Source organism: Hemibagrus wyckioides, linkage group LG22 (genome assembly GCF_019097595.1).
Source record: "Hemibagrus wyckioides isolate EC202008001 linkage group LG22, SWU_Hwy_1.0, whole genome shotgun sequence".
Lineage (NCBI taxonomy): Eukaryota > Metazoa > Chordata > Actinopteri > Siluriformes > Bagridae > Hemibagrus > Hemibagrus wyckioides.
In genome coordinates this window covers 8278836-8303271 of record NC_080731.1, presented here as the reverse complement: position 1 = coordinate 8303271, position 24436 = coordinate 8278836, and the positions used below count along the sequence as shown (strand labels likewise).

Here is a 24436-nt window from a genome sequence, read left to right as displayed (position 1 = left end):
TTAAATCCTTCATCCTTTATTTGAAATAATTTATTTAAGTAATTTATTTATTATTTATTTTAGTAAACTGTGTTTTGTGACATTATTATTATTATTATTATTATTGTTGTTGTTGTTGTTGTTGTTGTTGTTGTTGCTGCTGCAGCTGCCATCTACACAGTGTAAAGTGTCTATAGCCCCTAAAGGTTTTGTTTGTTTGTTTTTTGCATGTTTTTCTTACTAGCAGAGTTATTTAAACTTATAAATATTATTTTATTATATACATTAAACTTGTAATTATTAAACTATATTATTACTATATTATTATAAACTATAAAAACGAAATTATTAATTAAACTATATAACTATATACCTATATGTGTGTGTGTGTGTGTGTGTGTATATGCCAGTGTATATGCCAATCCATAAGAAACACATTCTAGTGTTAGAATGATGCATGTGCAAATAAAAGTTCCATTTGGAAGATGCTTTAGTGTAGCAACCTATAAGTGCTGTTACTTTGCATTACTGTAATTTTACTGGCTATAGGATAACTCTCGTAAACACTTTCTATAATGGAGCATCCATTTTCGGGAAGATCAGACGATAGCTTTAACACTGTCCAGACACCATCGTGTGCGACGTTGCCTTTAAACGCATCTCTGCCCATTTGCTTTGTTGGTGTGTAGATAATGATCAGTCATGCCACAGTAAGACAAACGGTTTTTAGGGGACAGCAAGAGTCCACCATAAAACCTCTGAAGCAGCTAAAAGCCAGGAGCATTGATGAATCAGTCAGAGCAGTGGTTGTTTATACACATCTGGCGGATTACCTCACTCAAGTCACTGGAGGATCTAACAGGAACTAAATGACTTTTACAATTTAGGAAGTAAACAGTCTCACACTGTTAACATTAAAGTCATCAATCAAGAGCTCTGCAACGTGCGAAACAAAAAGGCGTCAGCTCCCCAAGGGACCAAAACTGGAATGGTTTTACAACGCATTACTTTAAAACTGCTGGACAATCTGATGAAACATTGACCCACCATGGACATCATGGTCTTACATAAATAACATTAGGATTATTCTGAGGTTCTGAGGGCAAGAAAAACTCTTCAATTATAAATCTTTATTCTGTATGAACAAAACCTTCACTATTTAACACTAAGTACAGTACTGTATTATGTCTTACCCTCTATCTATCTATCTATCTATCTATCTATCTATCCATCCATCCATCCATCCATCCATCCATCTATCTATCTATCTATCTATCTATCTATCTATCAATCTATCTATCCTGGTTTTAATGACTGCTAATGATTGTTGGAATAACACTTTGTACAGTAGGTGTCATATAGTACTCTGAACAAATGTTCAGACATTTCTAGTATCTTTAATTTAGTGAAGTTTAATATGTCAACTAGCATTGGCATATATAAAATTTATATAACAAAACTAGAGTTCTGAGTCAGCATATATACAATTTCAGTTGTTTTAAGCCCTGGGAATGTTTATCTATTCTTCACTTGTTTAGTCCAGGTGAATCTGTGTCTAATGTAGCTTTAGATTCTTGTTCTTGGCTGACAGGAGTGGAACCTGATGTGGTCTTCTGCTGTTTGCGCTCATCTGCCTCAGGGTTCATCATGTTGTGTATTCTGAGATGCTCTTCTGCTCACCCCAGTTGTAAAGAGCTGATATTTGAGTCAGTGTAGACTTCTTGACAGCTTGATCCAGTCTGGCCATTCTTCTCTGAGCTCTCATCAACAAGGCATGTCCAACAACAGGGCTTCCACTCACTGGAGATTTTTGTTTTTTGCACCATTATATATATATATATATACACACTGCTCACAAAAAGTTAAGGATATTTGGCTTTCGGGTGAGATTTCAGGATGCACCTAAAATGCACTATAACCTTTACAGGTGAACTTAATTTGACCTTCTCTACACTTTTGAGTGCATACATCCAACTCTTCAGTGTTTCAGTACTTTTTGCATAACTTGCTGTTCTCTAACAAGGTGCTTAACGGCAAAATACACAACTGGTGTTTGATCCATGAATCGACCAATAAATTTTCTGGTTCAATTAGAATTGAACCAGTATTTAAACCAGTATTTAGAACCAGTATTTAGTATTTAAACAGTCCTTTTCATCATGCTGTTCACATTTGACATCATGAGACCAAGACGACACCTAACAACTGATCAACAGTACCTCGCCATTGCGAGGCTTCAAACAGGATGTTCTCAGAGGGAAGTGGCCACTGAGCTTAGAGTGTCACAGAGTGTCATCAGCAGGTTGCGACAGAGATACAGAGAGACTGGAAGAGTCACAGAAAGGCATAGAAGTGGACGTCCTTTGGCCACATCCCACATTGATGACCGCTTCATTGTGAACAGTGCCCTGTGGAACCGGATGATGAATGCCACTCAACTCCAGGCACATTTAAGGGAGGTGAGAGGCACCCAAGTGTCATGTCAGACCATTCGAAACCATTTACATCAGCATGGTCTGCGTGCTAGACGACCTGCAAGGGTACCTAACCACACCACTTGGCACAGGCGTCATTGTCTTGCATGGGCCAGGGAGCATTTACGCTGGACGAGGGACCAGTGGGCCTCAGTGCTGTTCTCTGATGAAAGTCGATTCACGCTGAGCAGAAATGATGGCCCCCAACGATGTTGGAGACGTCAAGGAGAGTGCTATGCATCAGCCACTGTTGTGGTGGTGTTATAGTCTGGGCAGGTGTGTCTGCTCAATACAGAACTGCCCTACATCTTGTGAATGGTACAGTGACAAGCCAATACTACCTGAATAACATCATTAATCCAGTCATTGTGCCCTGCATGAACAACACAGGCCTAATTTCATCTTCCTGGATGACAATGCTCCAGTTCATCGAGGTCGCATCATTAGGGAACGGCTGCTGGAGGCTGGGGTACCTTAAATGGAGTGGCCTGCACTTTCTCCAGACCTGAATCCCATAGAAAACCTATGGGATCAGCTGAGTCGCCGTGTAGAGGCTTATAACCCTGCACCCCAGAACCTCAATGACCTGAGGGCCGCCCTTCAAGAAGAGTGGAATGCCATGCTTCAGCAGACAATAAGTCGACTCGTGAACAGCATGAGACGTCGTTGTCAAGCTGTAATTGATGGTCAAGGGCACATGACAAATTGAGACATTGACATTTTGGCTTTTGTTTCAATAAATTAATTAAATTAAAGATAAATAATATATATATATATATATATATATATATATATATATATATATATATATATATATATGCTTGATATAGGCTCCTTAATATAAAAAGTAGTTGATGACATATTTGTTAACTTACATTGTTCCTTTGTCCATAGTGCATCTGGCATATTAATGCAGAATTTCTTGTTATAGTCCTGAATTTCAGTGTGATCTAGTATGCATCCTGTGGATAATAGTCTGTTTTGTAACCCTGTGATATGCAGTGCTACAGAATGTTGAGCAACATATGCAAATGACAGGAAATAATGAATAATTTCACAGTGCGTCATGATTTCAAAGCTTTTCGAAGCAACCCTTGAAATTTTCAGGGCTCATAGAAGCAACCTGCTGTCCAAAGCAGTTGGCCTCCCATAGCTCCGGCTGCATGGGGTGGGGCCAGCATGGCTCATGAGCACTGCTGTGTCTATTCCATGTGATTCTGAACATTCAGTGCTGAGCATTATTTCATTAACACCAATGTATTTATATACAGCATATTACACCAGAATTCAAGCTGAACAAAGTACTGTATATCTAACACAATATCACAATTGACAGGCAAGGGAAAAAGACAACAAAGTCTATATATAACATTTCATTATTATACCATTACATATACACCGATCATACATTAAGATAGCATTGACAGTAGTTTGTTCACTCGTTTATTTGTAATACTGTATGAAATGCTGTGTTATATAAAAGGATGGTCTTTATAAAAGAGTATGTAGCTGTATGACTGTCTGAAGGGCTTAATTAGGTGAGTGTCATTCTGGCTTATGAATAATGCGCTTAAATTACTAATGCAGCACAAAGGTACACAATTGAAGACATAATTCTCATAAACGTCCAATTAACATTTCAGTCTGTCAGTATTTTCTAATATATTCACTCTCTGTTCAAAATATTGTCTGTGACGAAACATAGGCTCTAGGTATCAGTAGTTCAGGCATTGTCAAAAGGCTGCAATGTTTTCTAAATAGTCAGAGCTACTTAGAATATGGTTCTCATGTTTTAAATAGGTGACATTGTGGGGAAATTTATAAAGATTTTTCAGAATTCTAGCATATGGGAGAGTGCTGTACAAACAATAAAACAGGCTATACATAAATTCAGAATATGAGAATTTCCCTACTAAGTACTGAAGCCACTGATTATGTGGTAATAGGTTCCCATCCCTATGTGACTTTCATCTTGGTTCTCTGGTTTACCCCAACCTCAGAAAAAACATGCCTTTAAATGGATAGTCTGTGGCTGTGTGTGTGGTGATTTGCATTCTGCTGTCTTATCCATGGTGTATTCCCAGGACATATACTTGATGAAGAAAGAAAGAAAGAAAGAAAGAAAGAAAGAAAGAAAGAAAGAAAGAAAGAAAGAAAGAAAGAAAGGAGGTACAAATAGTACCACCTAGTACCTAACAGTCATCCAAAGGAAATTTATTGTCATCATACTATACAGGATAGCATAAAGAAATGCCGTTTTAGAGATCATTATTATTTATGCAAATATTATGATTAAACAAGATTTACAACTAGCAGACTCTGGTATGTCATGTAGCTTTCATATCCTACTGACTAAAAATTGCATTGAAAAGCAAGTGTCAAGATAGCATAAAGATGCACGCGCGTGCAGCACAGCATCCAACAGCATTATGTTACTTGTGTCCTATGAGGCGCAGCGGTCCGCGTGTATAGGAAAGTGCTCCAGACGCGCACCGTGTCTATTTTAGACTTTCTCAGGCGCTCTTTATGATCCAAAGCCTAGACTTGGAGAAAGTTCAGCTCGATGAGAGACCTCGGCAGAGCGTCGTGCATCTCGGCGCAATTAAGATTCACATGAGCGCGCACTGTGCGTCGTAAACAAGCGCGCACGTGCGTAAAGGGGTAGTTTTTAGGGAAGGACGGGGGTCCGTGTTTGGTTTGACGTGCAAAGTTGGTCGTGCAGTTATGTCCAGAGAGAGAGCGAGAGAGAAAGAGAGAGAGAGAGAGGGAGAGAGAGAGAGAGAGCGTCCTTCAGGACCCAAGCACGCTTAACCCAATGAGATCATTGGCGATATAAATATCTTCTTGCTCGCGGATCTACAGTGCTTCAGCTCCTGGCTATTAGCCACCTGAACTCTGTGGCAAAAAAGACGGACAAAATGCAGGACATGACTTAACTGGTGCAGAGAGGGAGAAAAGAAAAGAAAAAAAGAGAGTGAGAGAGTTGTTTTGGGGAAGAATGAATGTTGCTCTCTTGCTCGCGCTTATAGCTCAGCTGATTGGCACCGCGGCTGTTTGGTTGGAGGATCACCTGGTGGACTCGGGTCGCCGCACTGGCACTCTGTACTGCAGGGTGGGCATCGGCTTCCACCTCCAGATCCATCCCAACGGCAGAGTAAACGGGAGTCACGAGCCCAGTCATTTCAGTAAGTACCTGATTGTGCACTTAAGCGTCAGTTAATATTGCAGCAGTGGTGAATGACAGCACTATTAAAGCATAACGTTGTAAAATGCAGGATGCTGCAAAATGCAAACCCCCCTTTGATATTCAGTGAGCATGCTTGATCAGGCTATATACAAATAGACTCAAACGAGCTGTTTAACCAAAAATAAACACGTTTTACACGTGAGCGACACGCACTTTTAATGGCAGGCTGCCGTACACTTTCAGTATCCCACATGGCATATAAGCTGTGGGAGAACTGTGTTTTATTTAGCAATAAACATTACAAAAAAAATTACTGACAATGTTATCATTATTAAAATAAATCATATTTAATGTGAAGTATATTACTAACCATGGTATGGGTTTAGGTTTTGAAAATAGTGCAGACGAAGGGAAAATAAGTGGTGAACTTACGTCATTAGTAAGTACAGTAACCTGCTCATAAAGACAAGCTGCACATTGTCTTTTTAACAAAATTAACCTTTAATAGAGTTGTGGGCCTTTAATAAACGTGCCTTAACATAGCAGTAGATATGTCCCCAGTGTCCTTAGTATAAAGTACACCCCCGGCTGCAAAGCATATCACTGTTGCAATCTAAATCAAATATGTAATTTTACTCAATTATAAATGTTCAGCCCTAATTGGTTAATAGGCTGGAACTGTATGACAAAATTTGTGGTGTGATTATTAAACAACCCTGGATCACAATTTTCACTATATCTGTGTGCAGCAGAATGGACATATTGTAGCAGCAGTGCAGGTATTAGATTATTTGTAGAGAGAAATACTTTTACAATGCAAATACATATGCTTTAGTTTCTTTTCTTTAGGGTGTTTGATACTTTTAAATCGCCCTACTTCATAATTACAGTTGTATTTACTATCAAAATAGTAAATCGTAACAGTTAACTATTTCAAAAGGCATATTAAGAGTAGAATAGTTTAGAAATCTGTCACATGGGCTTCAATACATTTCTCAATATTTTACTAAATCAGTTATGCAGTGTAAGCTGAATAGTCAGAATAAGTTTTGAGGTTTTTTTAAGGTTTAAATGTTACCACTACTATAAGAGAAAAAACTGTATTTCTCTTATAACACAGAAATGTCTAAACAGTTTCCATTGTTCATACTTTATTATGTTTTATTCGTTTACTACAGTGGAATGTCCATGAAACAAGTTCTGATCACTTACATTACAGCAGCTATAAACCTCCATTTCTTTACTGGTTTCTCTTTTATCTCTCTTTCTCGAACTCCAAACTCCAGGTCTTTACTGAAGAGCAAATCAGAGCATGTTTTCGAAAACTAATAAATTCCCTTGGCCCGATTGGCACATGGGATTAACTTATTATGCCATTCCGTAGTCTGCTACTGTTCATATTGCATTACTTGTGTCTGTTTGTTTATTGGGAAATGCTCTATGCGAACAGCTGCAGTGACTCGCATGAGAATGTTGCTTGGTCGTGAACCAGAATGCCGTGCACTGAATTGCTGTTAATGGCTCTGAGTTCAGGACACATGCCTTTGTATTAGAGTCTGTTCAGAGGCCCGATATGTGTTGAATTAAACGTGCTGGTAATTGGAAGGGGGAAAATGATCAAGAGAAATAGCTGTTTAATGTGTCATCTCCTGATAAAACCAGACCGTTCTGGCTGTACAGAACCAAAACAGGACAATAAAGTTATTCACTTTTATGATATACAGATTCGTTTTCCATATGGCATGTGCATTAGAATGGCTGCTGCCTTTTTCAGAAAAACAAGGTAATAGATTTTTCATGTGGCACTGCACTCTTGCTTTGGTATAAATGACCATCTGTATGTTTTTTGGTTAAGGTTATATCAAATGTCTCATTTTCTCAGATCACTTATTACTCATCACTCACATAAACTGCATTTGTGACGGTCTGCAGGTCTACTGGAGCTGTTTTCCCTATCACAAGGAGTTATAGGAATCCGAGGAGTTTTCAGCAACCGGTTTCTAGCCATGAATAAGAGAGGATGGCTTCATGCTACTGTGAGTCCATGTGTACATGTTACCCTCTTACTGTACATCAACTCACAGACTAACACAGATAGATTGTTTTCTTTCATTTTTCCCATTCTTTTGTTTACACAATATTATTCCACATCAACATATAATATAGTGTATTGGGAAATGTTTCATGGAATAATGATAAATGACTGTAGTTATGAGAGTAAGAAATGTAAAGTAAATTTCTTCATATTTGTTCATTTTAGTTCTATTTAGGAAATTCTGACCCTCGATTATAGGTTTTTTAAAAGAAACTAAACCAGGTGGCATTGCTGTACATTTTACTGAATTGGTAACATCACAGCTACTAGTTATACTGTTATATTATATAATACAGTGAGGGGAAATAAGAATTCAGACGATTTTGAGTTTGTTCTTAAGATTTTAATATGCTTCCACTTCACATACATATAAGCTAAATATATTACCATACGCTAAACAAAGATTACTGCAATAATGTTGAAGGAATGAGTTCAACACAGCATAAAAACAGTTACTGTGATTAAGTAAGATTTAATAAGAAGATTTAGTAGGAAATGGTTAATAAATGGTGACATACTGCTGGCAGACAAAAGGTGAAACGTTGAATAAATGAATAGTGGACATAAAAAAGCAATAGTGCAAGTAGTTGGAGGTTTAATGCATATCGACAATGTAAAATAAATAAAATAAAGTGTACATTTCTGGTGTTTACTCCATGTTTAAACAGTGCCAGCTTCAATTCACCTACCAATATTTATCATATAAAGTAATGTGACTAATAAATAGTATTTTGGCAATAGATAATTACAGAGAGTTAATTAAATTAACTGAATGTCATTGACTTTTTCTGATTGTGTTGGATTGTTTGTTACTTCCAGCATGTCACAGTCTTGCAAACACGAAGGCCATCAGCCCTGCGCTCCTCAGTAATCAGTTGCTCTTGTTGTAAACTTGACAATTCCCATTTATAGGAAATCTTTATTTTGTGTAAGAGTTCTGGAAAATCAAATGGATAGGCTCTATGTACAGTAGATTCCCAAAATTCATGGCTCGCACATGGAAGGAGCAGGTTAAATGGAGCTTTCACACACATGATGTCAATTTAGTATCAGCAGCCACCTCTGAGATGAAGTTTTCCATCTCACCTCACATCAGGGCAAATGTCAGCTTTGAGGGCTTCTGCACATCGGAGAGGTTCATGAATGATAAAGATTCGCTCACGCATAGCCGCGCCATGTCGACTGCCGACAAGCATCTGTTTGAGCCTGAGTCCAGCTGATAAAAGTCAGAACTCATTAGCATGTGTTAATGGGAAAAGGCAGATTAGGAAAGAGCCTGGGATGCCTGATAATCGAGAAGGGGGGGAAATCAATATGGTTAGCAAACAGAGACACACAGGTGCAGGACAGAGAGAGAGAGAGAGAGAGAGAGAGAAAGAGAGAAGAGCATCAAGATGGCAGAATCTACAGACATCATATCCACAGAATTTAAAAATATGTATAGTAATTGATCATTTTTTGGACTTTTACATACTAAAACTATTCTATAAGGTTCACTCCAACAGTCAAAAAAAAACGTTTTAATATCAAACTAATATGGCTAACTTGTGTTTCAAAGTACGCTAGTTTGTGTACACTACATTGTTTATTTCATTCTTTTGCATTAAATAAGTTTCACCACATCAACAGCTAGTGTGGATTTGTCCTAAACCAAATCCTATGACCGTATAGGTTGCCCCCATTAACAAATCAAAAACCTATAACTGCAAATCTGAAAACACACTATCAAAACCAGAAACATTAACATTAACTCCTTACTCAAGGTCACATGCTTTTTGCTGGCTGGATAAAGAAGTCTGGAGCAAAAAATATTAGCATGAGGAGTAAGGATTTTTTTTTTTTTGTTATTGTTGTTTAGCCAGATTTTCAGAATTCAACACATTCATTTTAATACCATGCAAAAGTAACAGCATAAAAAATAACATATTGGGAATACGCTTAATAGTAGATTAATATAAGCTCATATTTCCTCTTACTGTAAACATCCTCCTGCTCCCAAGACTGACATGCCCTTTAGCCAATCAACAGTGATCATGTCCTGCTCAGTAAGGACATATCCTCTCCATTTGGGTTTAATGCTGATGTGTTTTGTTAATGTTCATCTTTTTAGCACTGATGTGCCCAGAAACTGCTCTCTTGCACAACTCGGAGTATTTATGAAACTGCTGACAAGAAATGGAGAGAGAGAGGGTCAGGGAGGAATGCAAGACGCAAAAAACCTACACATAAATCTGAAGATGATCCTTTAAGCTGCTCCAGAAATCATCAGCAATTAGAGCAGCTGCAGTGGCTCCATCAGTGTTGAATTAGGTTTGATTTTCCTCAGGCCAGCTACAGTTGCAGGGGTTTATTTAATAGTCCTGTCAGCTCAGCTCTTAAACCCTGGAGCACTGGTCTCCACATACGCGCCGGCCCGGCCAACATGGGTATCGGGTGACACAGTGTCTGATGTTGTTGCACTGTCTGTCATATTTAATATTTAGATGTTTTCACAGGGGCAATTTATTGCTGAGATAATGGCAGGGAGAAGACAGATGTGTATCACGCTGCATGACCTCTCCTCAAACCATTAAGAAAATAATCTTTTCAAAGGTTAAAGGGTTACCTTGATATATAAAGCAAACAATGGGCAAGAGGAACAGGGAATGACAAAGTGAGGAAGAAAGAGAACTACCTCTACTGCAGCTTAGAGAGTGCATCAAGCTATTTTCATCCAAAGTATTTTTATATTTATTGATTTTTATACCTTTTTATAACTTGATTATTGAATCTTGAATCCAGCTTTAATATAAATCATAGATTTATATTAATTCCTTTTTTAAAATAATTTATCATTTCTATAGTAACAGTTCATTCACAGGACATTGTATGGTGGATGTTCCATATAACTTAATGCTAATAATAAACAGATTACTAAATAAAACCTATTGTTAATTAACAAAGATAAATATATATCTGTAAATTGCCATCAGAGATTAATAAATCTATCTATCTATCCATCCATCTATCTATCTATCTATCTATCTATCTATCTATCTATCTATCTATCTATCTATCTATCTATCTATCTATCTATCTATCTATCTATTGGAAAAATAATCCACTTAAGGGTGATAACAGTAACTCCTCCTCAGGTTGGGCCGAATTCCATCACTGCATCATGTCTTATTTTCCTATAACAGCAAACCAACATACTTTGGGAAAGGTGCATTAAAATGGAGTTTACATGAACTTACATAGATAGAATCTAACGAGAGGACTCAAGCAGTACTGTAACACTACACTAATGATGATTATGCTGAGAGATGGAAGACACCACTGGAGGAAAAGAATAAATAGTGCTGTACTTCCAACTAAAAACATCTGCTGGTTTCGATACAAATTTATTCCACAATTTTTTGAAGAATTTTCCAGAATTATATATATATATATATATATATATATATATATATATATATATATATATATATATATATATATATATATATATATAATTAATTAATTAAATATATATTTAAGGGTGATGTTTATAGGGTTTAATGACATTTAGACGTAGACCTTTTGTGATGAGAAAGATAAACGTAAGTAACTAGCATGAGGTTTCTGCTTTGATCAGAGTTGATTTTGCAGACTGATATAACACTTTGGTCCAGTGCCATCGATTTTAGTTGATGCAAGTTTGCAAGTTGAGGTCAAGTTTTCAACTCTGACTGACACATAGACACACAGTAGAATAGTAACCCTTGTTTAGCAGGCTATAATCATCATGATTATACGTTATATGTAAAAGCAAACAAAAACAAATGGCCTTTATGTACAGTCTTTATGTAAATCTATAAAAAATCTTTAAACGTCACTGATTAGTCAGGAGTCGATTAATTTTCCTGTAACATCAGCTGTGAATTTCTTGTAACATTGTATTGTAGTTTTAAAGTAAGTCCTTGTAGTTTCAACAGTAAAAACTCATCGAAGTTTCCATAGTAACATCATTTTAGTTCCATAATAAAAATTCACTATAGTTTTTATAGTAACAACATCATTCGCAGGGACCTGTATGGTCCTAGTCTCCAAATAGTCTCTTGTAATAAGTTGTTATTTAATAATGGAATGATTTCTGTAAGGAGGCAGTGACAGTGTTTTATAACAGTTAGTTTCCTCTATTAGGAGAGGCTTTCTGGTTTTCAGTAAATAAAGATGTTAAGGTGGTTAAGGTGTTGGGTTACTGATTGGAGGGTTGTGGGGTCAAATCTCAGGTCCACCAAGGTGCTACTACAGGGTCTGAGCAAGGTCCTTAACCCTGGCTCAATTGTATAAAATGAGATGAACATGTAAGTTGCTCTGCCAAAGGCCAGAAATGTAAATACCAGCTGCATTTATTCTGTCTTATTAAGTTCAAACAAACAAAAAAAAACAGATTGGTGAGATTACTTTTGTATTGCTGTTATAAATCCAGAGATAATAGGAACTAACTTGTCTTGAGGACATGACAATAAAAACCGGGAGGAATTAGATTCACGAGGAAACACCGCAGTTACATCCTCAGCGCTATGGCAACTCAAAGCAATCTACGTGCCTCCAGGACGTTATGGCCGGTCAATCTGTAATTGGCATCATTTTCTGCTATGCTGCACTCTCCAGTAAACCAGAACAAGTTTTATTTTTCCAGTGATTGGGGTTACTCAAGGCTCTATAGTGGGGAATGACTATCCTTGGGCACACAGTATAGTTTCCCACCAGCTGTATTTTTAGGAATGGGAGCTCTAAACTCTTGATTATTAGTATACACGAAGATTGTTCATACTCGCAAGCTGTGTTACATTAAATACTTATATGATGAGATGAAATTGCTTTGAAGGAAATTACCCTAAAGTTGCCACAGTTCTTGGGGTGCAGCTTCTTCTCCATTTTTTTCTTTCTCTACCTTCCCCTTTTTAATCTCCCTCACTGGAAAGTGGCTTTATTAGCCGACAGATGATAAAAACATATTCTAATAAAAGAGTAACAAAGACAGAATAAAGACTGCATACAAAGCATCATCACAAATCGGGAGACTTATGGTATCTTTAAATACTGAAATATGAGAAAAAAGAACCCAGGAAGGAAAACAATATCATTGTATATTTAACACATGGAATATGGACAGTCAGCATAATAAGTGAAACAATAATTGAAGCTAAATGATTGACATCTGTTATTTTAGACAGAATGACACTTGGAATTAAACACGCATGTCAGGAATATCAAAATTTTCCTAAGAAATGTTGATGAATTACTAAGGAAAGACTGCATATGACTGAAATTACAGACTAATTACACAGATCACAAACCAAATGTTTCATACTGAGAGCCCGGAGCTATCAGAAAATGTGTGTCTCCTCGTACATCCTGTAAGCATAAAATGACTATGCATTTGGATGCAGTAAAGAAAAACCTAGAGATTCTCCGTTCCAGTCCTCATTTGCTTTTCCCCTCAAGTGTGCTGGATAATTATCACATGAGGTCAGTCAGCTGTTAGAACCGGAAAAGCCGGTGCTTAAGAAAAGCGAGTAATAACTGCTTATGAAAACATGAAGTTCTCAGGCAGATGGCATTTTCTTAATTGTAAGTATAACAAAGGGTCAGTTTTCAGTCTATAAAATGAGTACTTTATGATTGTGTATAGAGTTTCACCATGAAAGAACTGGAAATGAATAATTTCACTATAAACTGTGTGTGGAACTTAACACTTCGCATAATCATTTTATCAAAACCATAAAATGTTAAGCTTCTGTTTCGAAATACTCAAATAAAAAAATAAAAAAATACCATGGCCACATTTGTGAAACCTTACCCAAGTGGAAATGCTGGCACAGTGTGTCTGTAAAGATTGCCTGAAATAAGACACAAAGAGCATCTGTCTTTCTGGTAGATAATGTTATTTTATGGACTAATGAGGTTTCTAGCCTGCACGACGGAAGCCCTTAGAGCTTGTCAGTATTCTGAAGGCCTTGGATAGGAGAGTCATTTCCAGGACTGTGCCACAGATTAAAGTAAAAGACAATTATTGTGCAAGCCTCAAATGCTCGTTTGTGTGGCTCGGTGGATATAATCTCCTCGCTGCTTTTCATTAGCTTGCTTTATGAGGGGATAACTCAATCAAGCCATGAAGCGCTCGGGCTGCAGCAGCTGCTAATGTGGCGGCTGATAATGTGTGTGCATGGTAATTACTGACTGTTTACGCATTGTGTTCTAGCTTTGTCACGCTGGTAAAGATGATGATTACTGAGATATTAGACACTGAGAAGTGTAACGTGGTGAGTAGAAACAGGACAATGTGCTCAATGTAATATTTATTGGAGGCAAGCTATAATCCATAGTCAGGATACAGTACAGGTGTCAAGACAGGCAGACAGAGTTATTACAGCTAGTAAAGAGAATAACAAGAAACAGGGCACTTGAACAAGTCAGACAAAAGCAGATGATGACAGTGGTGTAAAGAAACAGCAGGGTAGACACACAAACTATCACAGAACAGGTAAACACCATGGGGCAACAAATCAATGGCAGGGTTAAAGATGGGACTAGGAGAAAAGCCAACCCAATGGCATTCATTGCCATGGGAACCGTGATGTGAAGAGGGAAACCATAACAAGAATGTATAAAATTATATTAAGTTTTAATGAATAGCAATTTAATATTTAGCAATTTAGTTTGTATTTTATTCAGATGTAATGGCCTGAGGGCCCACTGAAGAGCCAGCTGATCTTCAGATATTTCAGAGAGACTGAGATCTTGTATTGTTGTAACATACATTTTTGGCCTGAGACGTTATGTCACAGGCTATTTACATACCGCTGCTTTACATGACCAAGGTTTTTGGAAAATTTAAACATGATGATTGGGACAATTGTGAGCGTCGAATGTGGTTACCTAATTAGAGAATTACAGGAGAATAATAGCTAAGGCAACCTTAGACTACAGAAACATCATCATTGTCCCAGATGTGCACCAGATGATCCTACTTTCATTCCCAGCCTGTTTTCATTACGATGTTAGATGCCGGGGCTTGACCCTTTGTCCTAAATGATTCACTGCTAGTTCCACAGTCTCCCTAAGACTTGTGTGCTTGTAAGATTCATCTCAGAGTTACACTGATTGCAGTCAACCAAATGGATTTGTTAATTGTTTTTGCAGGAGAGGTTCACTGATGACTGCAAGTTCAGAGAACGGTTTCAAGAGAACGGCTACAACACATACGCCTCAGTGATACACAAGAATCACCGGACTGGAAGAGAGTGGTTTGTGGCACTCAATAAAAGAGGGAAGGCAAAAATGGGCTCCAGTCCCAGAGTGAAACCTCAACATGTGTCTACACACTTTCTACCCAGGATAAACCTGCAAACAAAACTGGAACAAAGCTTTACAATAAAGGACACAGAGCAGAAAAGGACTCAGGCTCTGCCAAAACCTCAGACCCCTAAAGTTACCATGAACACCGGGCAGAAACAAACTCGAACTATCAAGTACTGGCCAAAATTTAGGTTTGGATAGACTAGCATTGTCTTAATCTAGGAGAAAACAGCAGTACATGAAGCAGTTTTCTCTTCCGATTGCCAGCATTCCATTGAACAAGTTTCTCAACTGAAATTGAAATGTTTATGTGGCTGAACCTGAACCTGTTGACATGGGGGTGTTACAAATATTATACCTCTGCAAGAGCATTTCTATAAGTTCCTTAATGTTTTATGTGACTCTATTTATACACTGTATTTATGCTAATCTACATGTACAATCAATATGTGTCTAAAAATATGTCTAAATGTCTATTAATTAAATGTGTTTAACGATAATTTAGGAATATATATATATATATATATATATATATATATATATATATATATATATATATATATATATATATACAGTTTTATAAACAATCAATACCATACAGAATGTGCCTTATTCAGGAAAGTGAAGAAAATCACAAAATACCAAAAAACAAAACTTGGCACCACTGCACTTTTTGCATATTCATATTATTTTTTTAGTTTATATTTTATCAAGCTCCTCTATTCTTTTTTGTCACTGTTACTATTACACAACAATTGATATAATGTTTTTAACATAAATTTAAAAAGTACAGCTACTAGCAAAATGATTAAACAACATTTTTAGAAGTCTCCATAGGTTTTCTTCCAGATTGCACATATTGCTTCCAACTTAAGAGATTTTGTCTTCAATCTTTGGAGACTGTGTTATATTCCATGCCATTTTCTTCACACTTTTACCGTGGGTTGAATATGAAATGGCAGGCAAATATAGCTCATTACATTGGTTATGTTTTGCTGTAGCTGAGGTAGAACCCAAGAAGCGTAGGTTTTAGAAATGAAACTTTTCAAGTAATTTAATGTAAAAATTTACCACTGAATCTTGTTTTTCCTTTTTAAATACATTAATTGTGTGAGGTGTAGAAGTCTTTCCTATGCAGTGAGGTGGGTCCGGCCCAAACATTTGACAGAAGGAAAATCTGGACATTCTGTTTGAGGGTGAGCGTGATCAATTCACGTAATATTAACGTAAAATTACATTGTCAAATATACTATAGTATTAAATATATTTGATTAAAACATGTATGGTAGAATAATGCAGCAGTTGAAAAAGCATTGTGGGTTTGATTCACACCTCAGTGTAGAGTTTTATTCAGGGCTTAAAAATACATGATCTACTCAGGTTAGATGAACGTAATCTAATTGTGTTAATGTTACTCAGATACAATGAGCTTTATTTTTCAGTGTATTTATTTTTCTCTTGAGCTAAGACAAATGCTGTTTAATATGAAGGAAACTGCTGTGTTTGGTTAATGTCAGATGAATGCAGTAGCTTCAGTGAAACAATTTCCAAAAATATTGTTTCAATTCCACACTTCACCTTTATACAATAAATTGGCAATAACCATCCCATGTTGGTGTAAATGAGTCACTAACATACACTAACCAGAGCATTTGGTGTCACTACTTTACTACATTACAGAAACCATCTGGAACTGTTAAAGTTTATTAACTTGTCCATGTGGGACAACTCTTATAGGTGAATGGAAACAGCACGTTTCCATTATCAAAAAACGCTAACCTTTCAGGAAGTGAAGAGCCCTTAATTATCCAACATACCCTTCCAAGAGTACAAGAGAACTTTGTCTATATCTGAAATCTCTGATTGTTTGTTTGGAGCTTGTATTGCACAGAGTTACCACAGGGTTCTTTAAAGGGTTCATTGGATTATTAATGAGCCATAGCTTCATAGCAGCAAATAAATGTATTTGGTGGAACATTTTCTAATGTCTACAACAACCTGAGACATGATGAATGTTCCTGATAAACGATTGGCATTATTATTATACGTTACCATGTACCAAATTGATGCAGTTTTAAGTCTCAGATGATTAGACAACATGTACTAGGTGTCAATTTCCAAACTATTTGAAAGAACTAGAACTCTAAGCACACATTCTAGTGATAATAAGGGACCAGAGGTGGATTTTCCAGAAAAGATGTTCAGAAAAGAAGCTGGAACTGCAGACATGTGATGTAACATGTCTTCATGGGTTCTGTCCAGTTCTTGGACATTTAAGAATGTAATCATGTTGACTCTGCTGGGACGCTAAAGCTTGGGGTGTTGGACTGTCAGGCAAGACACTGAGGCAAAACATTTCTCCCATGCACAAAATAGCTCTGAATTAAGCAATGTGCATTTAAATTACTTGAATAAAACTAGATATATTTAAATAAATAAATAAAAATACCTGGTGAAGCATAGTAATAAGAGTATACTATACATTTCTTAGAATGATTGTCACAGAAAATATTTTGCAAAAAATATCCAGCATTTGAGAAAGCATTTATTTTAAATAAGGAGGATATTTAAAGCCTCACTTTCTATTCATCCAAGGGTTGGGATTAGTCAAGTGAGTCAAACCTTGTGATCCTGAATGTGGCTTTGCTATTAAGCACGGTGAGATGTGCTACAACAAGGCAAATCTCATCCAATTTCAACAATGATGTGCAGAGTTTCACCACATCTCCAGTGGCCAAAACAACATCAGCAAACCTGGATCGGATCTGAGGAGTGGAAAAATGTTTCCTGGATGAACAATTTTTGTATCAGGCTAAAAAAACAAGGATCTGAATTTGGCCAACAACATCTGGACCAAGGTCCATGGAGGGCTGCAGTTTTGTGTGAGCTGTACAGGACAGTGTAAACATCTGAGTATTGTTATTTAGTCAGTTTATTGAAAAAAATAAACTATTTATAGCTATCATTTGATCATTTAAATGGTAATAATCCACCACACAAGGCATACATTATCCTCAAATGGCCCAGGAACCTAACAATGAGTTATCCCTGAATAGTGCTTTCTGTTCTTAATATGATTCATAGACTTTTATTTTATTTATTTATTTATGTATTTATTTATTTAGAAGCTGAGATATGACTAATCTTTTTCTTTTTAAAAAGTTAACAGCTTGGAAACCACTAGAGGGCACAATTGACTAACAAAAAGGGCCTGAGAACCTGCCGTGCTCAGTAACATCAGATGAGCAACTACCCAGTACTCCAAACATTTAACTATGAATCATCATTTACAGTTCCAATAATAGTTTCTAACATTATCTAACTGGTAGTCACTGGAATTTATACAGTTGTGATGAAAGATGAGACATTTATATATAACGCTGATCATTCATTCATTCATTCAATCACTGATAATTTACATACTAGGTGAGGATGTTGAAACTAAGATGAGCAACTACCCAGTGCTGCGTTCATTTAACCGTGAATCATCGTTTACAGTTGCAGTAAGAGTTCCTACCATTATCCACGTTGATACAAACTGGTAGTCACTGGAGTTGTGATTAAAGATCAGGCATGTATATAGTGTTGATAATTCATTCATTTATTCATAATTTTCATACTGCTTAAAGACTAGGTGAGGATGTTGAAACTAAGATGAATGTAATGTACTGTGATGTAGTAAATGCACTGTATGTCTTATTATGAGCTTCGATTTACAGTGCTTCTTGAAATATCTGTGAAATGAAAAGTCGTGTGCTCTTGAATCACTAGCAATGGCTATAGAAAAACACAGTCTAAATTGTTTATTGGTATGTTGTTCAGGTGCAGCGCTCGATGCCGTTTAGCATAAACAAACATTAGCTGTTACTGTTCTCGGATTATTTTATTTTGCATCTTATACAGATTTGCACTTGAGGCTGGAGCACAAGCAGGATGGGACACTAATCCATCACAGTGACTTGATTATTTAATGTTGTAATATGATGTTGTAGAAGGTTGTAAACACTACCTTCTTTAATGGCTCTTCTTAAAAAGGTCACTTCTTAAAAGGATCAGTTTATGAGCTCTGCATACAGTACAGCAAATAAGAATCAAAATGAATTGCAAAAAATGACAGAACTAAACTAATTTTAGTAATTCCTGAAACAAGTGAAACCCAGACCCTGGACATGTGTTATAGTGTTGTATATATACATCTTCTTCTTCTTCTTCTTTCAGCTTTTCCCTTCAGGGGTCGCCACAGAGAATCATCTCTCTCCACCTATCCCTATCTTTTGCATCCTTTAACACTTGCACCTACTAGCTTCATATCCTCATTTATTACATCCATATACCTCCTCTTTGGCCTTCCTCTTTGCCTCCTGCCTGGCGGCTCCATGTCCAACATTCTCCTACCAACATACTCACTCTCCCTCCTCTGTACATGTCCAAACCATCTTAATCTGGCCTCTCTTACTTTGTCCAACATGAGCTGTCCTTCTGATGTCCTCGTTCCTAATCCTGTCCAAATGTGTCACTCCCAAAAAGAACCTCAACATCTTCATCTCTGCTACCTCCAGCTCTGACTCCTGTCTCTTCCTCAGTGACACTGTCTCTAAACCATACAGCATGGCCGGTCTCACCTCTGTCTTGTACGGTGTTGTATATATACATATACACATATATGTATGTATGTATGTATGTATTTCCACAATCTGTTTTTAAGAAAGCACCACAGAGCTGACCTTTACACTCTTACTTTGGTGACATAATGCATACTGGATTCTTTTTCTATCTTTTTTTTTTTTTTTTTTTACTTCCAGGCGTGTTCTGTAACATAGTTCAGCATACATTTATACCAAATTTGAGTCATTCACAATCCTCAGTATACCACTGAGGAAGAACATATGAGCACCTTCAACATTCCCCACATATGCACTGCTTAGAAGCTTGACCCATAAAAATGTCCACTGAGTTTTTATTTGTTTTTTCAACCCCAAGATTTATGATGAGAAAGAGTGACTTCACTGGATGTCATAAGAATGAATTGGTAAGAAAAGCTACAACCACAAACAGAGTTTTAGCCTTTACCATTTGTAACCTGAATATGCATTAACTCATTCAAATTCTTACACACTTTCAACCATGAAGCCATAGGTGATATAGTAAGACTGTATACCTTTTATTCTTTTAAAATAACAACATATACATGACATGACCGATTTCCACATCAGGAGTAAGACTAACATTCTGCCTAAAAGTCGATCCTGTTACTGAAAGGGTTTAGACAATAAAAGCGTAGATAGATTGATTTTTTTCTGTCTTCACTAGTTCTAGGTTGGAATGCTTTTTAATATAACACTGAATGTTGTTTCAGCATGGAGGTTTCCTTTAAGAAAGCTTAATGGCACAAACTATGATAAATAACATTTATTTATACCATCAAAATGCTTGTTAGGTTTCTCAGAAAGGGTCATGATTAAACCTATATTCAAATTAATTTTTGTTTTGCATTACAGATTTTATATACACCGATCAGACATTATGAGTGCTGAGAGGTGACGTGAATAACACTGATGATCACCATGATCATCATGGCACCTGTTAGTGGGTGGGATATATTAGGCAGCAAGTGAACATTTTGTCCTCAAAGTTGATGTTAGAAGTAGGAAAAATGGGCAAGTGTAAGGATTTGAGTGGGTTTGACAAGAGCTAAATTGTGATGGCTAGACGACTGGATCAGAGCATCTCCAAAACTGCAGCTCTTGTGGGGTGTTCCCGGTCTGCAGTGGTCAGTATCTATCAAAAGTGGTCCAACGAAGGAACAGTGGTGGACCGACGACAGGGTCATGGGCGGCCAAGGCTTACTGATGCACGTGGGGAGCATCAGCTGGCCCGTGTGATCTGATCCAACAGACGAGCTACTGTTGCTCACATTGCTGAAGAAGTTAATGCTGGTTCTGATAAAAAGCTGTCAGAATACACAGTGCATGACGGGTCAGGGCTGTTTTGGCAGCAAAAGGAAGACCAACACAATATTAGGCAGGTGGTCATAATGTTATGCCTGGTCGGTGTATATAGTTAAGAAGGAAAGGGAATGAAACACCACGTAAGCACCAGGTAAAAAGTTTTATTTATTGTTACGTTTAATGCTGTGTTCTCGTGCTTAGAGGAACCAAACTGGTCACGTGGCCGCTTTGGAATCCGTTGCTATGGAACCTTTCTCAAACAAAATGGCGGAAGGACGCACTAAGACGGATTTAGACGGAACTATAAACGAATTTCTTACTTACGACGAGTATCTAGACTCTAAGATAACGCCGTTAGACCTTTATTATCTCGAGGTAATTTTTAAACACTTCATTTTTGCTTAATTTTCTTACTTAGCCCCAAAAAATTGCGTCAATTTGACGTTCTTTTCCTTTTTATCCTAAGTCATGTAGCTAGTTTACAATTCCAATATGGCGTTCATGTTAACTGAGCTAACAGACATGTAAAAATTGTACAGAAATGATATTTTTATATAGTACTTTATTCTCAGCGCTAGTAAGTGTAGTTATATTTGGCTGGAATGTAATTGAACTATTAATTGAGCAGCGCATTAGCTTGTTGTGACACTAGATGGCGCCACGGAAGTGCTAAACCCTAAATCCTGCCGGATACATAAAAGGAAGTACGGAAATGTGGCATATGACCATATTTGGTGTCCAGTGGCGTCCATTATATGATGCAAATTTAACGTAACTTTAACTTCAACTTGTTACATACTGTTTATAGTAAGTACTGTCTTTCAAATATACAATATACACCGACCAGGCATAACATTATGACCACCTGCCTAATATTGTGTTGGTCCTCCTTTTGCTGCCAAAACAGCCCTGACCCACCATACACTGTGTATTCTGACAGCTTTTTATCAGAACCAGCATTAACCTCTTCAGCAATGTGAGCAACAGTAGCTCGTCTGTTTTTATCAGATCACACAGACCAGCCTTCACTCCCCATGTGCATCAATAAGCCTTGGCCGCCCATGACCCTGTCGCCGGTTCACCACTGTTCCTTACTTGGACCACTTTTGATAGATACTGACCACTGCAGACCAGGAACACGCCACAAGAGCTGCAGTTTTGGAGATGCTCTGATCCAGTCTAGCCATCACAATGTGGCCCTTCATCAAACTCACTCAAATCCTTACGCTTGCCCATTTTTCCTACTTCTAACACATCAACTTTGAGGACAAAATGTTCACTTGCTTCCTAATATATCCCACCCACTAACAGGTGCCATGATGAGGAGATCATCAGTGTTATTCACTTCACCTGTAAGTGCTCATAATGTTATGTCTGATCAGTGTATGTACATGATATTGCCACATAAGAGCATAATTACAGAGATATATGTGGGGGAAAATGTATGGTGATTATGTATAATGCAAAAATACAGGAAAGCTCTAACTGACCAGTATGATCCCAGTTTACATTTTTATTGCCATGTCCTGAATATACATTCAGTATGAACTATGCAGTAAACATGAGCTCATCAGCTATAGGTGAATCAGTTTATTGCACTGAAGTGTTGTTAGATGTAAATATGATGAAATATTATTTTAATAATATGTAATAATGTAATTAAAAATACCACATTATACAGTATGTGCATACAATTACATAGATTAAATTAGAAACTTTAAAACAAACTTTTAAAATTTTATATATATATATATATATATATATATATATATATATATATATATATATATATATATATATATATATTATCAGGATTGCATTGAAGCAATCAATTAATCCTGGGTTTAGTTTTCGAGTAATCTGAGACTAACTTTAATCCTGTTACTCCATTACTTTAAATTCACATTTTCATTTAAATAGAGGATTCAGTTTACTTACGTCTGGGGAGGTTTACAAAATAGTACAACAAAGGAATTCCTTAAAGTTTTTATGCTGTTTTCACTCAAAAGGAAAGAGAACAATGCATCTATCGTGACTGAGCCTAAGAATAATATTTTTGTTATTTACTTTTTCAGACTAGCAAATCCGTCATGGCAGGCAATCAGAATTCTGTTAATAAATTATTCATTCCAGGTCAAGCTTTTAATTCCTGATTTGTTAAGACATGTTGGAAAAATTGCTTGGTGAAACACAACTCGGATAAAAACAAATAGGCTAACAACTCCTCTAATTGTTTAATCTAACCCTTGATATGACATCACCGTAAACAAAGGTTTTTTAATCTCTGACCCGATTCATAATTCATTGTTGAAAATGTAATATACATTATAAGAGAACTTCTGTAGTATGTAGGTCATGTTCTTCAAGTCATGTATGTTAGCCAGTGGTATCATTCCTTGATGTAAGCTCACTGCACCACTGAAGTCTTGTATACTGGATTGCTTAATTTACTCATATCAGATAACAACTATTCCTCGCTTTCTCATCGTATCTACTTCATCAGAAATGAATCAGAGACAGCAGTCAACCTAATAATCATCAGATTTTGGATCTTTTTAAAGAACTTGCAGGTTGCAGGTACTTCTGCCCGGTGTGAATCCTGAGAATGTTCTGCCTGGGCCCCCCAAGGACCCAAGTCGGACTTCCAAATAACATTTTTCCGTCTGACTGCTTGCTTACTTGGGATTTGTTAATGTGGTGCTCAGGAGATGAGGTTTATAAATAATTCAAACATTAGGTGGAGGAATTGTCCGCAATAGTGAACTCATTATGTGTTTTGTTAACTATGATTACCCCAAGGGGACAGTTTTAGACACATGTTAGGGATCATTTTTCATTGTCCAGGGCTCATTTTGGGTTACAGAAATGTGTGTGTCCTAAACTTTATGGTTTACCATATTCTCAGCAGTGACTTTATTGCTGTCATGCCAAGGCTTAGCCTTTTGACCAATGTTAAATTAGCCTTTATTGAGTTAATTAGCCTTTGGTAAGTCAGTTTGTTATAAAGCTGTATACCACAATGCTGTTAACTTCTCAAATCTGATTGGTTTTCTATAACAGCAGATCAGACATTAGTTCAGGGTGCAAGGCAACTCATAAGTTTTTATTAACACACTTCCAATGCATTATTGTTTGTACAGTATCAACTAATGCAAAATTATGTGACCTATGCTCCACAATCTATAGCTAAAGCATATTAAAAACATTTTGATATTTAACAAAGAGAAATTTTGTTCATATGGTGAAGCTTTCTCTGAGGAGACATTTATGGAAGAGGTCTCCAGCATCAACACGTTGTAACAATCATTAGGTTTTGCAACATCTATCTCTGTTGATTTTCCTCTCAAAGCACAGGGTAAAAATCACAGATCTGAGATGCAGTGGTGTTATTTGCTGAACATGGCTTGGGAATGATTTTTCAAAG

At 36.9% G+C, this 24436-nt stretch overlaps 2 protein-coding genes across 2 annotated transcripts in view; both read left to right on the top strand.

Annotated features, from left to right (window-relative positions):
• The first annotated feature begins 5236 nt into the window (after window positions 1-5236).
• Window positions 5237-15419, top strand: fgf5 (fibroblast growth factor 5). The gene is made up of 3 exons (XM_058375227.1): window positions 5237-5638; window positions 7573-7676; window positions 14909-15419. The coding sequence occupies exons 1-3, from the start codon at window positions 5452-5454 to the stop codon at window positions 15263-15265; spliced, it is 648 nt and encodes a 215-aa protein (XP_058231210.1). The 5' UTR covers window positions 5237-5451; the 3' UTR covers window positions 15266-15419.
• A 5857-nt stretch (window positions 15420-21276) lies between these two features.
• Window positions 21277-24436, top strand: part of cfap299 (cilia and flagella associated protein 299) — a 54685-nt gene continuing 51525 nt past the window's right edge. The window contains exon 1 of the mRNA XM_058375226.1: window positions 21277-21387. Coding sequence (XP_058231209.1) covers window positions 21277-21387 — 111 coding nt within the window. The remainder of the gene's footprint in view (window positions 21388-24436) is intronic.